Source organism: Salvia splendens, chromosome 11 (genome assembly GCF_004379255.2).
Source record: "Salvia splendens isolate huo1 chromosome 11, SspV2, whole genome shotgun sequence".
NCBI lineage: Eukaryota > Viridiplantae > Streptophyta > Magnoliopsida > Lamiales > Lamiaceae > Salvia > Salvia splendens.
In genome coordinates, this window is record NC_056042.1 from 15705060 (window position 1) to 15724669 (window position 19610).

Genomic DNA, 19610 nt, shown 5'->3' on the forward strand with positions numbered 1-19610 from the left:
AACGAATAAATAGTTCATGATTCATTCGACCAACAAATATTATGTATTCATAAGTGCAAAAAAAATACTTAGAAAAACAACAACAAACTTGTAGTTCACAAATTTTGAAAAATTTCTTTGTAAACTACATTAACATAAGAATCACTTCTACTACCATCATCATCATCTACACATACTAAAATATTCAGACTTTCACAACTTGTGACTCTAGATATAACAACGTACAGTTGTCCATGACTGAAGATTGATTTTTTCAAAAATAATCCAACATAAGAGAGAGAGAGAGAGATTGACCTTGACTGTTGTTAATGGTCCTTGCATACGATGCCGCCAATGGAAACTGTCGTCGTTGGAGTCTGAATAGCAACCTTGATCAGAAGATATTAAAGACATTTGAGAAATCCAGACTTTATGACCGATATTATGGTCACCTAATACTCGAGCCTCCAAAACATAATCACCTAACCGTGCAATTATCAATCTGGTGTCATTACACAAACCATTAGAGTGACTATGTTCCCTAACAAGTCTAGAGCCTTTGTCTTAGCGGCAATGAGCTTAGACATTATTGTAAGAGGTCCCGAGTTCGAGCCCTCTTGACATCAATTGTAATTTCCTCCTTTCTATAGGAGTTTATTTGTAATTTTCTCCTTCTTAATATAGGAGTTTCTTTTGAAAATAAAGACTATGTTCCCTAACAACATCACAAGAGTACCTACTTTCAACAACAATTCATGATTAGGTGTACCTGAAGACTTTAGATTATTCAGAAGAGCAGAACCATTCGACGTCGAATCAGAATTTGAAATGCTATCAGAGCTCAAATAAATTCGACCATGAGACTGATCCAATGAAATCATGAACTGGTTAACCCCATCAACAACGTCAAGCATGGAAGCAAATATAGCACGATCATGCAAACAATTCTTCAACTCTTGAGGATCCGTAAATAGAGCATTTATTAATATTTTTATTTTGGTAGTGCTTTCATCAATCTTCTTAATATATATCATATCATTTATTATTTTATAAATGTTATTGTTATTACTTTTTTACTTTAAATATAATAAATTTAAATAAATTCATGGCAACAAACTATACTAATCAATAATTTTACAAATATTTTATCAATTGTAAGAAATAAATAATTAAACATACCCAAACTAAAAATATGAATAAGTTAGATCATAGAAATTTAAAATTTCTTTGAGATTCAAGATAGAAAATTTGGATCATCCAATAATTACATCTTAGTTCACTACTTATTTCTTATGTTTAATTTCAGACCATATCATAACTTGATATGCATGCATGGCCAAAGACTAAATGTATTTTTAGTATTGGAAAAAGATAAATTTCTTATTTCCCACCATACATTCGTATAAAAAGTAAATTATCACTGCAAATAAGTAATAACATTTTATCACTTAAAATTCATACTACTATTTATATTATAAGAAGTCATACAAACTTTGTAAGTTAGATTTAATTTTAAATATTTATAGTTTCATCTAATTCCGTAATTTATCTATAAACTTAGTAACATTGTTTAATTAATTGAAAACATTATTTTGGTTTCGAGATTCATCATCATTATTATTTCCGGTGAAAACATTATTTTGGTTTCTAGATTCATCATTATTATTTTGGGTAAATAATACAAACTGTATACAAAATTTAATGCATTTGTAATTTGTGAGAGGAAACAAAAATTAATCGAATGAAAAGATGGAATACAAAGGTAATAATTTGGGAAGTGAAAATTTATTTTTATTTTTTTTCCAAATTTATTTGATTTTTTTAATCAAAAAAATTAAGCAAAATGATAACAAACACAATATCCAACGGCAATCCAATCTAAGGTAAGACTGACACCTCCCAAAAGCATAGAGAGAGATGAACATATACATGAAGTTGTATTCATCAAGCTATTTTCCCGCACTCATACGAAAAGAAAGCGAAGCAGGAAATAATCTTTTCTTTGATTTGGTAGATTTATTCTTAAATTCTTACTATGATACTTGGGGCAATTAGTTACATTGTTGTTTAAGGAATTAACAAAATTTCATAAATGAAAATCTAAATTCACAATTTCATTTAAGTGATGCTAAATAGAGATATTAATAACATTCTCTGTCACGACCGCATTTTGCTAAGGATAGCGAAAGTGGGTAAACCGTGACTAATGAGAGGGATTAAAGAAGCAGGGAAGAAAAGGGGGTTGAACTTGAGAATTTGCATAAAGGCCAAGTCGATTGATATCATAAAATAGAAGTCAAGTATTCAATTACATGGTCTTGAAAATAGAATAAACTTCTCATCAAATAAATCAGAGTTCGATGGTGAGATTCTACAATTCTCACTTCACAAAAGCACAGTGGAATAAGTCCTTACTAAACGACTTCGTGCATAAAGACACGAATCAATGGAAGATCCACTTGATTATTTAATAACATCGACTCCGATCAATACTCCTTCCTCTTGACATTCAACTTGCACATTTATAAATACATGCAAGGCTGAGTACAGGAGTACTCAGTGGACACGTGCCAAAAAGAAAAACATACATTATATAGTTGTCATCCATCTATAGTATCACTCGGGGGTTTTCTTAAAAGGCCCGAGCATACTAAATTCTTTTGTGATCTTAAAAGTCCGATTACAGTCTAAGTTCTTGCATCATTCATAATTCGCCATATCTAAACATTCAAGCGCCGGGGAGATGGCCACCTCCCGCGGTCACCCATCATTCCATTCCATCGTGCCGGGAAGGTGGCCACCTTCCACGGACACAGAACCGGCCAACCCTCCGGATGGCTCACGGCTCTTGTGGTGTGCACAAGTCTGTGTTGGGCGTCGCCAACGCTCAGACCCGAATTCGATTTAATGTTTTGGGGTTACCAAAACAAATAGGCATATAGCCCGCAGATAGGCATCATCAAAACATATATTTATGGCATGACAACAACTTGAAAAGAATCATAGCTCCATTTGAGAAAAATATGACATTTCATAATTTTGCAAGTATTTGATTTATATCCCTACTAATGTGATGGATATTAAAAGAAAGCCCACCTGATGTGCTCATCTTCTGTTAACAATTCTCGTGTTGGCCTCACTTTGCCCTCGAGCAAGATTGCCTTTAACATTAAATAGCGTAGCACGCTAATTAGTATTTGAATTAAATTGTTTTGAGAAAAAGAATGCATGCATCTTATTGGATAGCACCTATATCTTAGTCTCGTCTCATAGGATCTCAAATCCTCTCTCGGGTTTTACTAAGTTGTAGGATTTAATTATTTACTTAAATTAAATCCGGAGAAATTCCATTTTCTCTAATACCATTACTTGAGCATTTATTTAATAAGATATGGATTCTTGGAAAATCCCTTCTAATTCTCTTCTTCTAATTTTTGTAGAGCTGCCCGAGGCGTCGCGGGGCGTCTTCAACTTTAGTATTATTATTGTTTTTCACCTTCGGAAATTAAATAAATCATCCGGAAATTAATTCATCAAGCTTCAACTCGATTCTTAAATTAATTCCTAACGAAACATAATTAAACTCTAAGCCTAACAATTAAATAGCACTATCCCATTATTCAAAATAATTTATCTAAGCCCAAACCAATTTAAGTTGTAGTCCATCTTAGCAATTACACAGGACATCCATTATTTTTCTAAAACAGTCGGCCCACTTCCATAATGTGGCCCAAAAGGTGTAGCGACCCATTTATAATCTTCTCCTCCATCGTGACTTTCCCCCAAACTCCACTTTTATTTCCAACTTGCAGATTCATAATTTGGAATCAAGAAGCAGCGGTGCTCACACCCCACTTCTCTCTCTCTCGGCGAAATCACCGTCTCTCCCCTGTGTCGCCGGAGCACCCCGACGGTTACTCCCCTGTGCCAGCTTTCTCTCTCCGTCGAGTTTCCCCGGAATGCAGCAGCTTCGGTCCACTCTCGGCCTTCCCTCGACGGCGCCGCCTCGCGCTGCTGCTCTGGAAACGCCGCCTCCTCAATCGACTCTCCGGGCTCCGTCGTCACCCGATCCCCGCCGGACCGTCCACGCACAAGCTAAGCCATCTTTTTTAGTTCATTTTAATTAGACCCCTTAAGTCAGTGGCTTTAGAGAATTTCTACTTTATTGTTGGGAGTGTAATTGAAATCGGTGGAGGGGCTCGTTCCTTGCGTTCAAGCCAAATTTCAATACCTTGCATCCTATGTTCTCAATCATAGCAGTAGCTATATTTAAAGTTCTATGGGCAGCCCTCAGTTCCTATGATTGTAATTTTAATTTCTTGTTAACATGGGATCTAACATGATGCAAGGTATGGTGTTGTTGCGTTACCTAAGTTTGGTGATTCCTTTTGGTGGTGGACCAATGTCCTGCCCCTCTCATCCTCCATAGTGGGGAGGAGAAGGGAGAAGGGGCTGCTTGTATAGGCTCAGTGTTGAGAAAACTGGGTAATTTCTCTCAAATAGTGAAATGAACCAATTCAGTAATTTGAGAGTTAACCCAATGGGGTCTACTCGATAAAACTACTTCTCCAAATAAATTCTTTAGAAAGACAGGCGGGGACACTATCCCTCTTAAATACCAGATTCATAATAGAATTTATCAGTCGGTGTATTTATCACAATATAAAAACACCCAAAAGAACCGTACAAAACACTACTACAAAATCCGCAAATAATATTGAATACAATATCCCAACAGAAAATAAATGCGGAACAAAATAAATAATAAAGAAAGAACACACCCGAAACTTTGATAACGGAGTTCGGCCAAATTGCCTACGTCTCAGAGCACCCTCTGCAGAGCCCGCATATATTTAGACGAAGAAGAGAATACAATATTTGAGGTACGTTACAAATGAGGGGGGAGTGCCCCTTTTATAGGCAGCCACTCCCCCCAACTTCCTAATGCCCATCGATGTGGGACAAATTTTTTGTCAAATTTCAACAAATCTCCACCTTGACAAAATTTCAAATCCCATCGAACACAAATTTTTTCCATCCAAACAAACGAGTCGCGGTGCTTTCATATTGGCGCAGTCAAGCGCTAGCTCCAAATCGCAAAATATTAACCAAGTTCAAACAATCTTCAAACTTGGCTCTCGTCACCACCTTGGTCAACATATCTGCAGGATTCTCCAAAGTTGGAACCTTTCCGATGACAATTTCCTCTTCTTCGAGAATTTCCCGCACAAAATGATAGCGAACATCAATGTGCTTCGTCCTTGCATGAAAGATCTGATTCTTTGCTAAATGAATAGCACTCTGGCTGTCAGAATATACTTCAAGTTGTTTCTAACCAACACCTAATTCTTTCAGCAACCCATGAAGCCAAATTGCCTCCTTCACAGCTTCAGTAATGGCCATGTACTCTGCCTCTTTCGTAGACAAAGCTACCGTTGACTGCAAGGTAGACTTCCAAATAACTGGCGCACTCGCTAAAGTGAACAAATACCCAGTAGTAGATCTTCGCTTATCCAAATCACCAGCATAGTCGGAATCACAATATCCAACTGCAAAATGACCAAGTGATTTATCCTGCTCAAACAAAAAACCAATATCTACAGTATCTTTGATATACCGCAGAATACATTTCACAGCTTGCCAATGACCTTTTCCTGGATCATGCATGTATCTGCTCACAATACCAACGGCCTGTGAAATGTCTGGTCTTGTACACACCATTGCATACATCAAGCTTCCAACTGCATTAGCATAGGGAACTTTCGCCATATATTCTCGCTCGTCTTCCGTTTTTGGAGATAACTGAGAACTAAGTTTCAAATGGGGAGCAAGTGGGGTACTTACAGATTTGAAATCATCATTCACACCAAAACGCTGTAGTACTTTGGTCAAATACTGCTTCTGTGCCAGCCAAAGCTTGCCTCCCTCTCTATCCCTTGTAATCTCCATACCGAGAATCATCCTGGCTTCCCCCAAATCCTTCATCTTGAGCTCTTTACTCAACTGAGCCTTCAATCTGTCAATTTCAACTTGGCTCTTTGATGCTATCAGCATATCATCAACGTATAAGAGTAGGTAGATGTAGGAACCATCTTGAAGTCTGCGTAAATACACACAGTGGTCGTATTTGCTTCTTGTGTACATCTGATCCTTCATAAACTTGTCAAATCGTTTGTACCACTGTCTTGAAGACTGCTTCAGTCTGTACAACGATTTGTTCAACTTGCAAACCCAATTTTCTTTACCAGCAACCTTGAATCCCTCCGGTTGGGTCATGTAGATTTCCTCCTTCAGATCACCGTGTAAAAACGCGGTGTTCACATCAAGTTGAGCTAGCTCCAAATTCAACTGCGCTACCAAAGCCAACAAAATTCTAATCGAGGAATGTTTAACAACAGGAGAAAATACCTCATTGTAATCAATTCCCTCATTCTGGGCGTAGCCTTTAGCTACCAATCTTGTTTTGTAGCGAACATCATCTTTGTTAGGAAATCCTTCTTTCTTTGTAAAAACCCATTTACATCCAATTGCCTTCTTGCCTTTCGGCAATGGCATCAGCTTCCACGTCTTGTTCTTCTGAAGAGATTGCATCTCTTCTTCCAAAGCACCTTTCCAACCATCGCTTTCTGAACTTTCAATAGCTTTCGAAAAGATACATGGAACATTATCAACAACTGGAAGCGCATATGCTACCATATCCGCAAATCGAGCAGGTTTCTTATTTTCCCGCCTCGTTCGCCTGACTGCAATTGGCTCTGATTGTTGCGAAGGTTCTTGGGGTGGAACCTCTTCATCTTCTGACTCTTCTTCTTCCGTAGGAGAGTCATTTGTGGTGTTCGTAGTTGGGATCACAACTTTTCTTCGAACTCCACCTGCTTCAGTGTATACTCCACCTGCTGCGAAGTATCACTACTATTTGGATTTACCTTATTCAACATGGAAGATTCATCAAAGGTAACATCCCTACTTACAATCGTCTTCTTAGACTCCAAACACCATAACCGATATCCTTTAACACCAGCACTGAAACCCATAAACAAAGCCTTCTTTGCACGTGGATCCAATTTTGACTCAGTCACATGATAATATGCAATAGAACCAAAAATACGCAAAGAATCATAATCAGTTGCAGGTTTACCGGACCATACCTCTAAAGGAGTCTTGCCATCAATGGCAGAACATGGCAAACGATTGACAATGTGTTGAGCGTATGTGATGGCCTCAGCCCAAAATTTCCTGTCTAGCCCGGCATTGACAGCATACAACGAACTTTCTCCACTAGTGTTCGATTCATACGCTCTGACACTCCATTCTGCTGTGGTGTATTTCTCACTGTGAAGTGCCGAACTATGCCACACTCCTGGCATACATCTTGGAAAGGATCACTCTTGTATTCTCCACCGTTGTCAGATCGGAGAACCTTGATCTTCCTCCCCATCTGATTTTCAACTTGAGCTTTCCATTTCAGAAAAATCCCAAGGACTTCATTTTTGCTCTTCATAGTGTACACCAAAACTCTCCTGGAAAAATCATCAACAAAAGTGACAAAATAGTGTCTACCTCCAAGTGACGGAGTCTTGGCAGGTCCCCATACATCTGAGTGCACGTAATCCAGAATTCCCTTCGTATTATGGATTGCAGTGCTAAATTTCACTCTTCGCTGTTTTCCCAGAACACAATGCTCGCAAAACTCTAATTTGCAAGACTTCGTACCTTTCAATAATCCTTGCTTGGCGAGAATTTGCAATGATCTCTCACCAGCATATCACAATCGCAAATGCCAAAGCTTCGTCGCCTCTGCATCCTTCTTGTTACTCGAAGTTGCAGTTGCTACTGTCCCAACTACCTTGATAGTAATACAAATTGTTCTTCCTCACGCCTTTCAACATCACCAATGCTCTTGAAGTTGCTTTAAGAATTCTATCTCGCATCATCACAACTATGCCTTTAGATTCTAAGGCCCCCAATGAGATGAGATTCTTCTTCAACTGGGGCACGTACCGCACATCCTTCAAAATTCTGGTGGATTCATCCTGATTCCGTAGCTTGATTGAGCCTATCCCGGCTGTCTTACATGGACTGTCATTCCCCATGTAAACAAGTCCGCCATTGAGTTCTTCGAAATCAAAGAACCACTCCCTGATGGGACACATATGATAGGTGCAACCTGAATCCAATATCCACTCGTCTGGATGCGATGTTGAAGGTGAAACCGTCAAAGAACAATCTGACTCAACATCATTTTTGCATTCAGCAACATTTGCATCTTGCGAAGCCTTTTCTTTCTTCTTCAACTTTGGGCAGTCTTTCTTCCAATGTCCTTTCTCATAACAGAAAGCACACTCATCTTTGGCAGCTCGCTTTTTCGATTTGGACCTTCCTCTTCTCTCCTTTGATCGGCCTTGTTGACGACCTCTTGCCACTAATGCTTCATCTGTAACTGCTTTGCCTTTCATTTTATCTGTCTTTCGCAGTTCATGACTATACAAAGCAGAACATACAGTATCTAAAGACACATTCTCTTTACTGTGGAGTAATGTGGTCTCCAGATGTTCAAATTCATCAGGTAGAGACAACAACAACATCAATGCCAGATCCTCATCCTCAAATTTCACATCTAAATTTAGCAGGTCTGCTACTAATTGGTTAAACAAAGTAATGTGTTCATTCATAGTGGTACCTGATCGGTATTCAAATCGGAACAACCTTTTCTTCATAAGGAGCTTATTCTGACAACTCTTCTTTAGAAATTTGTCCTCTAGTGTCTTCCACAATCTATGTGCAGAAGTCTCATTCTTGACAGCATACTTCTGCCCCCTGGACAGACACGACCGAGTTGTTCCACAAGCTAACCGATTTATGGTACTCTAATCTATATCATCTATATCTTCTGGTTTCTTTTCTTCAATGGCAATGTCTAGACCCTGTTGGAAAAGAGAGTCTAGAACCTCCCCCTGCCACATACCAAAATGGTCAGTACCGTCAAATATCTCCACCGTCAATTTCATGTTTGACAATGGAAACCTCGACCACGATGATGAAGAACTAGCCTTGTTTACTTGATCATTACCCGCCATTATAGACTCAAAATAAAGTATTCAATATTACAAACAAACAGAACCAAGAACGAACCTTTGGCTCTGATACCACTTGTTGAGAAAACCGGGTAATTTTCTCTCAAATAGTGAAATGAACCAATTCAGTAATTTCAGAGTTAATCCAATGGGGTCTACTCGATAAAACTACTTCTCCAAATAAATTCTTTAGAAAGACTGGCGGGGACACTATCCCTCTTAAATACCAGATTCCTAATAGAATTTATCAGTCGGTGTATTATCACAATATAAAAAACACAAAAGAACCCTACAAAACACTACTACAAAACCCGCAAATAATATTGAATACAATATCCCAACAGAAAATAAACCCAGAAATAAATGCGGAACAAAATAAATAATAAAGAAAGAACACACCCGAAACTTTGATAACGGAGTTCGGCCAAATTACCTACGTCTCCGAGCACCCTTTGCAGAGCCCGCTTATATTTAGACGGAGAAGAGAATACAATATTTGAGATACATTACAAATGAGGGAGGAGTGCCCCTTTTATAGGCAGCCACTCCCTCCAACTTCCTAATGCCCACCGATGTGGGACAAAATTTTTGTCAAATTTCAACACTCAGCCTTGGCATTTTGTGAAATGAACCAATTCAGTAATTTCAACACTCAGCCTTGGGAATCCCACTTTTGGCTGATTTTGGTTCTGTAATATATTTCTTCTTTTGGGCTCTGACATGAGCTCACTCTTGATCACCAATTGTCTTCACTTCCTTCTTTGGAGATTTGGGTATCTTGACCCTTGTCCATACGTGGACTTAGTGATGGCATTTTGCAGAGGCTCCTGCAGGAGCTTGCACATCCCTCCATTTTCTTGTTAGAGTCTAAGAGCACCCACAACGTATCTCGCGGGTGTCTCTTATCTCGTCCCTCCGAGACGAGATGGACGCGGGACGCGTTGCAGCGTCCCGTCTCGTCACCATCCCACCGAGACGTCCGTCCCACAGAGACGGATGGCGAGACGGCGCCCGCGCGACGTGGCGCACGCTGGCGCTACGCGTGACGCCCACTCGCCGGCCTGCGAGTGAGCTTCGTCACCCTGACGCAATAAATCATTTTTTTTAAAAAATTTGAATTTAAAAAAAATAAAAATAAAAAATCAAACGGTAATATTACCGTTTTCGACCGTTTTTCTTTTTTATTTTTATTTTTTTACTCTATAAATACTCCTATTTAATCCCCATTACACACACAAACACACATCTATTCTTCCCAAATCATCTCCATTTCCTCTCCAATTTTCATCTAAACTCTCCAATTTTCATTACAAAATGTCCGGCGACGGAAACTCTGGCGGTGGCGGCTCCGGCGAGTTTGACATCAACGCATTTGGCGACTGGGGGGCATGTACAATGTATTGGCTGGTTCGGGTTCCGGTTCGTCGACGCCGGCGGGGTACCAACCACCCCATTTTGATGTGGATGCATATGCTCGTCCCTCCGCTCCGAGGTATTCACAGGGATTATCCCAAATTAGGGAGGATTATCCGGATGAACCCACTCCGGGGGATGATTCGTCGGCGGAGTAGTTTTTATAATTTCTATAAAATTGTATTTTAAATTATGTTTTTTTAATTTATTTTGCCACGAATTTAATTATGTTTTTTTTTAGGATTTTAAGTTGTAATTTTTATTTTATTTAATAAAGTGTATTTTTATTAATTGAATTTGTTGGAAATAAAAATAAAAAATAAAATTAAATGAATAGTTAAGGGATGAGATGGTTAAGAGACGGATAAGAGATGAAGGGTTGCAGGTTCTGTCTCTTAGTTAAGAGATGGAGTGAAAAGTACAGTGGAACCCATGAATAGTTAAGATATGAGACTTTTAAGAGACGGATAATAGACAGCGTTGCGGATAGCCTAAAGTTTGAGGTTTGATAAGTCTTCTAACCCCTTTTGGTGTTAATATGGCAGGTTCCTAGCTGTCATTCTGGAGCATTGTGGCTGTCCAAGATCGAGAATGAGGGAGAGGGAGATTTTGCTCATGTCATCTATATTGGCTATTTTCCCGAAGTAATTAAAAGCAAGCCAAAACCTTGTATCTTTGTAAAAGAGTAGCTTGTGTGTATATTTCTTTTTCTAAGATTGTGCTTGTAGAGAATCTCTCCTTATGTAAGCATGTACTATTGCATCTTCATTTCTTGAAATAATACTCCTTGATTTCCATTTTCTCCAAGCAAGCCATTCTCCAAATTTTCTTTTGCATCCAATATTCTTACTCTGCATTCTCCAAATCAAGTACTTATAATTTCAAAAGTCGGGATGATAACGAGAATTCTATGATTGCACGGCTCCTAAAGAAAACCAATTATACTAATTAAACTTGATTAATCTCGAAAGAAGGGAACGAAAATCCGGGGCGTCACATTCTCTAAGAAAATTATAAATGAAAATTGTAAAAGATTTTGATTATATTTTTTATTTGTATTTTGTATAAAAGTTTAACTATTAATAAATTATTAAAATATCAAGTAACTTGGCCTTTGTCTCTAAATAATTTTGATGGAATAATGAGTAAAAATAAATCAATAGCAATAATTTCTATTTATAATTTATGGGAGAAGATAAGTATGTATAAATATTTGAATATTAATTAAAATTATTAATTTATTATTACTATTGTTGTGGATATTTATTAAAATAACCTTCTTAGTTTCAGTACCATTTAGCCACTCCAACCAAAATCCACTTCAAATAAGTTGAGTCGACACAATTAATTTAAAATAACCTTGTTACTACTGGTCCAACTGCTTCTAGAATCTCAGACGGTCCTATGTTTCGGGGTCAAATTTTTCCCTTGACTCCAAATATTGTTATCCCTTCCGAAGGCGATACCTGCAAGAAAACCTTTCGAAGGCGATACCTGCACGAATAGAATCCTGCTTGTATACGAAAAACTCTACAATCCACTTTTAATCTGATTCAGTATTATTCGAGCAGTTTCTTACGAATAGAATCACCACTATTATTACATTGTGTTTGCTTGTGCATTTATAAGATGTTTTACAAACATTTAAATGCATAAGAAGCAAACAAAGCCTAAGTCTTTGTTTTAGTAGACCGGTTGTGGGCGTCGTCCACTTTAAGGTAACACGGTCAGTTCTAAACAAAGAAAAATAAGAATTTCACAAACCAGATATGCTTAGACTACCTATTGTGAAAGGTTGCAATGTCAGCTCGCATATTTCTATGACATTGGTATTGTATAGCACTGAATGGATCTAACAACAAGACATGTCTTCATGCTATCTACCGGAAGACTATGTCTTGATAAACAACTATTTCTTAATCAACAAACGTTAGCACTGAGCATACGTTATTGATTATGCATTACTTTGACTTATCAAATGGTGCGGGTTTTTCGCAACCCAATAATCGTGATATATTAGGTAGTGGTAATTAATATCTAGCGGTACTAGGATTGCTATTATGTTGAATTGCGCGCCTGGTGAGTTTGGTTTGATAATGTCCTCAAGAGGAGCTCGAACAATGTTTTATTATTCGGAAACTGGCTAGTTGGAATTTAATTATTCCATGAATAAAAAATAAGTGTTTCTTGCTAAGTCCTCTCTTGGAATGAATAAGATGTTAACTAATTAAGTCCATAGCAGACTTCAATTAATTAATGGACATTTATATCTTAAGAGCGAGAAATAATCATTTAAACGAGGAAACCTGGATTACTTGTAATTTCGGATTTGGATTGGCAGTGCAATATTATTTCTGTAGTGGCTGCTAATAATATTCCAATATAAGCTTGTATTAAATCGTGGGCTCAATTTAATTAGTAATAAACTAATTTGGAGAGGCCATATCCAAAACCTTCCATAGATAGGAGAATAAAGGAGAATAAAAGAGAAAGAATTTAGATTTAATTCCTTTGAAAATCACACCTACTCCTAAATAGAGTTAGGGACGATTTTTTCTTATAATTCTCCTCCGTGAGTTTTTCAGCTCTCATCCGTGAGAAAGTTCTGTCTATTCGAGTCCTAGTATTTTGATAAGATCAGTCCACCCTGATATCGAGACACAGTTTGGGAACTAGTCAGAAGATCCGTGGTCTAGTATTGAAGATTATCACGTGGAGAAGGTGCAAGCAATCGACGATTCTTTGGGGAATCAATTCGGTAACTCTAAACCGTAGGATTCATGTTTTAGGATTTACTTTCTTTAAGCATGAATTATTTACGTTTTAGCATGCAATTATCTGTTTAACATGTGAATTGATTAATCACATAATCGGTCAAATAGATCCTTATTTGATTTATTTGTTTGTACATGTCTTCCGCTATGCAAGTGGCACCAAACCCCGACAGAAATATTATAAAATAAAATGGAAGCCAAGTTTTTCGTAATTTGGTGATTTAGATGGGAGGGGAATATTATTTTTTAGTGGAACAAAAAAATATTCCATTGCATAATATATTAAATCATGAGTTAATCGATTTAATTAGATATCTATCCTAATCTAAAGTGCAAGTTTGATGAAAAGTCCTTAATGCCCTTTTTGGAGGGAAAATGGAAAGATGAGTGTCTTCTATTTAAAAATAATTTTTTAAGGCAAAAACAATTGGACAAATAATAGCCCAATAAAATGCTAACTTCTTGAAGAAGTTTTAAAACACATTTAAATAGTGCACTACCATTAATTTTTTTTATAATTAAGTTATTAAATTTATATATTAATTAGACTTATATTTGAGTTAAATTGGAATTGTGTTAGAGAGTTTAGTTAGTCTTCCATTTATTTAGGTTAAAATTGAGATTTAATCATTTATTGCAATACTTTTTCTCCGAATTAATTCACAAGCTAAACGACAACATATATATGTAATGCTTACAATTTCCATCCTATATTTACTCAATTAAAGTTTTTAGTTCTTATATTTTAATTCGCCTCTAATTAAACAATACTACTAAGTTTATAGATTAAACTAAGGAATAAGATGACATTATATATATTTAAAATTAAACCTAACTTATAAAGTTTGTATAACTTCTTAATATAAAGAGTAGTGTAAATTCTCACATTATTCAAAATAAACAAGATGCATAAAATATTATCGTTATTTTAAGTGATAGTAGTAATTTACTTTTTATACGTATATGTTGCGGGAAGTAAGAAATTTATTCTTTCCAATATAAAAAATTCATTTAGTATTTGGCAATGTATATCAAGTTATGCTATGGTCTGAAATTAAAAGAAAGAAATAAACATTCAACTAAAATGTGATTATTGGATAATAAAAATTTTCTAACTTGACTTCTCAAAGAAGTTTTAAAATTATATGATTTAAATTATTCATATATTTAATGTGGATATGTTTAATATTCCATATATTTTTTTCAAATTATTTTTTTATAAATTAAGCTATTAAATTAATATATTAATTTGCCTTTTATTTGGATTAATGACTTTCATAGCACTTTCAATAAACATCTATACTCACACATATTTTCTTTATTTGTATATCTTATTCTAGTTAATTCATACTCTTAGATCATTAGTCACACATCTTATTTTTGTCATTAATTTTATTATTTTTACTTCACTTAGATTATAAATTAAAATTGCATAAATGTTTCATTCAATGGGGAGTAGTAAATTCTTCATTTTGAGTGAGACAAGATAAGTACATTTTTGTTTTTTTTAAATCTCCATATTGCTTTCAATTCTTATTTTCCATATATTTATTATATTTTATATTCATTATTTGAAACTCTTATGTCCCGTGCATAGCTCGGGTGTTAATACTAGTTCATCTAATGGGTGAGTCCAACATCTAATTCACTCCATGGATCCCCACTCTAGCCCAAACCTAGTCCAAGCTTATAAATAGTGATGAGATGTGGAAACCCTAGTACACAAGACACAACACACTCCTCCCACCTAACCCTAGCCGCCGTCAACAACGTTTTCTTTCTCCATCTTGCATTGGTTTTCGTGCCCTTGTCCTAGGGAGATTATGGTTCTTGGTTTTTGTTCTTGTTCTATCCTAATTCATAGGATTAGATCAAGACAATCTCGTGTTTTGTATTGGCTCTTCCTATATCTCATCAAACTATTATTGATTCTTCAAGATCTGCCTGCACTGATGAATAATCAAGGACGTGAGAATAGAGTGGAAGATTCGTGGTCAATAAATCAAGGATTACCGGGAGGTGCTGATAGCAACATCAATCCTTCAATGGATAAAGGGTAACAATCAAATCCACATCAAATTGCATGTTGTATGTGTTTTGATGTGTTTTATCTATAGATCTAGAATATTTGCATGAAATTGGAATCGAATACGTAATCACCTATATAGATTCGTAAGGAACTGTTTGTTTTCCGTGTCTTCCGCTGCGGTAATTAAAATGTCAAAACATAATGTCAACACAGTATATTGAAATATCAACAAAATTATGTATGCTCGGGTTATCAACTTAAGAAAGTTAGCAATTGACCAAATAGAATAGCGTCCAACGTGTCGACGTTGGAACCGAAGATTTACCGTCTTCGAATGACGGAACTGATTGTGTATGCTCGGTTCCGGTGGACGTGGCATTCCCAATTGTTTGACGCGTCCAACTCCTGAATTCGGGCGAGTCAAGAGATCCAATGAAAGCACAAAATTGATAAGGAAATTGCCCTTATCGGAGTTTTGATGACGAAATTTCGACGTGAATGGGGTGAAGTTGCATCGCGGGCTCAATGTTCCTCGATCGCTCGTGAGTTTTGAGCAGTTTCAACGAGAGATTGAAAGCAAAGATAAATAAAGTAGAACTTGATATTTCTTTAAATGAATAAGCTATGGCAAGTCTCTATTTATATTAGAGTTCCTAATGTTAGATTCGGCTCTCTTTTGTAATCCCATAAAGAATCAATAAAGAAAATTCGGAAAGAAGCTTATAGTCTATCATATTATAGTGAAAATAAATCAGAATAACATAGCTAGAAATATGGTTAAAACGTAATCCTGATAGCTTTCGAGTGCTCGACGAGGTCTCTGATTCTTCCTGCTGTACTTGGTCTCGGTTGCCTCCGATGTGGGCTGTGTATCCTGAATAGTGCACTCGTATGAGACGCCTACGAAGAATGAAATTCCTTAAATTATATAACTAGAGAAAAATGCAATACTTTCAACTCCACATGTAAATGAAATGATAGTATTAATTAATAGAAAGACGGCTCCAAACTCCGCAGTCGCACCGCCGCTGTGGAATATGACCTCTAATTTCACAATAATTGACTCCTGCAATAAATAAACACTTATTCCAAGTATACAGAAAATAAATGATTTTAATATTTCCAGTCCCTCCCTCCCTCCTTCCTTCCCAACATAATTTAATATCAGAGCTTACTCAGATATTTCCATTTCCATTTCCATTTCCATTTCCTACCAGAATTCTTCGATATGGCCATGGCTGCTTCCCTCTGCTACCCCGCCCCTCTCCCCATCAACACCTCCTCAAAGCAACCCGCTCTCCAATCACCCGCACCGCCACCTTGCTTGCCCCGAAAATTGCCTCTTCCCTCCTTGAAATTCACCGCCAGGCCGACTGTAGCTTCCGCCGCCACCACGGTTGGAGTAGAGCCTCAATCCGGAGCTGCTACTCCGCCCAAGCTTCTTCCTTTCCGCGTCGGCCACGGATTTGACCTTCATCGCCTCGAACCGGGGTATCCCCTCATTATCGGCGGCATCGATATTCCTCACGATCGAGGCTGCGAAGCTCACTCCGACGGTACAAACACGCACCAACTAATACATCTAATTATATGGAGTATATATATATAAACCCCAATTTTATGACTGAACCCCAAATTTCAATTGCTTTGAATTCAATTCAATTGTTAGGTTTAGGTTTTTTTAATTCAACCCTTAACTTCACCCTATCTTCTTTAAATCGAGATTGAATCAAATTGATATAAGTATCCTGCATTTTTGTGTTGTGACAGAGATTATTTTTGTTAATTTTAGGTGATGTATTGCTGCACTGTGTTGTTGATGCAATATTGGGGGCGCTTGGCCTCCCGGATATAGGTCAAATATTTCCAGACACAGATCCCAAGTGGAAAGGCGCAGCATCTTGTGTTTTTGTGGAGGAGGCTGTGAGTTCACTCTCTCTCTCTTTTTTTTTTCTTCCAAAATATGATTATCCTTCATCTTTGTATATATGCTAATTGTGATTTCACTCATTTAGTTAGTAATATTTCATTAATTAGATAATGGTTTCTTTCTATCACATTCACCAACTTTGCTCTGATTTTGTTTTGCACATTCACTTTTAACTTTTCTTCACAAATATACATTGTTTACAAATTTCTCTTAATTTTACTACTTTTTGGTGATATTGAAGATGACTTGGAAAATAATTGTATTGTTTATTTGTTTGCTGGGAAATTTTGGCTGCCAAGTCAACTTCAATTTCGTCAGAAAAAGTAAAATTTTGGGGAAAATTATAAACTAAGCAAAATTTGTGTATTATATGACAATTTAAGCTCGTTGTAAAACCAAACTTGGGGCAAAGTTCACGTATTTTAAACTGATTAATCCTTATATCTTGTTGGAAGGATTTTAGTGAGAAAATGGTGACTCATCCTTATTAGCCTGGTAGAACATTGTTTTTTTCGGGGAGAGAGAAAAATGCTTGTTAACAATATGGTTTTTATCATGTTTTTAGAGTGTGCATTTGTGCTTAATAACAACTTCAAAATGCTTGTTGTAGAATAAAGGAATAAAAGAAAGAAAGCATCCAAAGTCTATTTTTCTAGCTTTTACTTTAGCTCTTCGTTTGTTTATTTTATGCTGTCATTTTGACATTACCATAAGGGAGCATTTAGTTTTTATTATTGTTAATATACATGATTAATAAGTCCTCTAATTCTACCTTTTAAATGGGATATGAATCCAACAAAATGTGCTGAAATAGTATAAATTGTCAATGCCCTTGAGATATATCTCAAGATATCTCAAAGTCTCAATCCACTTAGAGAAGACCTTAAGATTAGTTATAGCGCATTGCATTTATGACTTATTAACACTATATTATTCTACTGCATGTTAGGTTCGGCTAATGCACGAGGCAGGCTACGAACTAGGTAACTTAGACGCCACATTGATTCTCCAAAGACCAAAACTGAGCCCTCATAAGGAGGCTATACGGGAGAATTTATGCAAGCTACTTGGTGCGGACCCTTCGGCTGTGAACCTCAAGGCAAAAACTCATGAAAAGGTAGACAGTCTTGGGGAGAACCGGAGTATAGCTGCACATACAGTTGTCCTCCTTTTTAGGAAGTGATGATACATATATGTTTGGCTTATAATTTAAACACATAAAATGTATTGATTGTGTTTACATCTGTAGCTTCTCAGAATAAAGTCTGTAGTTTTTGCAACTGATGGACATAGGCAATCAAATTGTTTAAAAAGTATTAAAGATTATAAGATTGTGTTAGTTTCTTTTTTATACTTGTGGACTATTTCTTTTACAGGTAGTTTTTATCGAAATTATTCTAACATCAGATTAAATACCCAGAATCTGAAATTGAAAATAGCTTTGGATTTTGGTCCCATTCTATGGAAACTAGCAGCCGGCATGCTCATACAATGGAATAAATGAACACCGAAAATGAAAAACAGCAACTGTTGAATTTAATATTAGTACTACTATATTTTAAAGGTACAATAATTTTGAATCATTATTTATGGATTCATGGTTCAATCAAGTGACTAAATAGTGTTTTGATTTTCGTTTATTGAAACAAGACCTTGATTTGGAGAAGAATAAATACGGATGCGTGATTAATTTGACAAAATACTCGAGTTTTCTTGAAATATTATACACCATCCGTCCCAACTAAGTAAAGACAAACTTTTAAGCACGAGATTAATAAATTATGTTGAAAAGTAGAAAAGATAAGGAGATAGTAAGGTAGGTGATGTAATAAAGTAAGATTGATTAGATATTTTATTTTTATCAAAAAGGGAAATGATTGAACTTAATTGGGACATTCCAAAAAAGAATACGACTCAACTTAGTTGGGACGTTGGGAGTACTTGACATTCATATTATATACTCCCTCCGTTCCACAGTAATAGAGACATTTCATTTTGAGCACTCGTTTTGGAAAAATGATAATAAATAGTTAAAGTAGAGAAATAGTAAAGTAAGTAAGATAGAGAATACGGTAGATAATACTCTTCTCTACACTATTCTCTATCTTACTTTACTCTTTCTCTACTTTAACCATTTATTATCATTTTTCAATACGAGTGCTCAAAATGAAATGCTTTTATTATTGTGGAATGGAGAGAGTACTATGTTATGTTTATGTGTATCATGAATTAGTATATAGTATATGGTTTGTGTTAAAATGACAACACCTCTTAAAGTGACGCCATACCATCATTCCTAGCCAATCATTTGTACACGTGGACGAATAATCAGCTGCCAAGTGGCAATCATAGAAAACGCTCAAGGGAAATTTTCTCGGGCTTCAATATCCAATATGCTAGACTGCAATTTT

The 19610-nt window shown here is 36.4% G+C and overlaps 1 protein-coding gene across 1 annotated transcript; it reads left to right on the forward strand.

Annotated features, from left to right (window-relative positions):
• Nucleotides 1-16393: 16393 nt before the first annotated feature.
• On the forward strand, nucleotides 16394-18501 carry LOC121756541 (2-C-methyl-D-erythritol 2,4-cyclodiphosphate synthase, chloroplastic-like). The gene is made up of 3 exons (XM_042152107.1): nucleotides 16394-16825; nucleotides 17062-17192; nucleotides 18149-18501. Exons 1-3 carry the CDS (start codon nucleotides 16498-16500, stop codon nucleotides 18380-18382), a joined length of 693 nt encoding a protein of 230 aa, XP_042008041.1. The 5' UTR covers nucleotides 16394-16497; the 3' UTR covers nucleotides 18383-18501.
• The last annotated feature ends 1109 nt before the right edge of the window (nucleotides 18502-19610 follow it).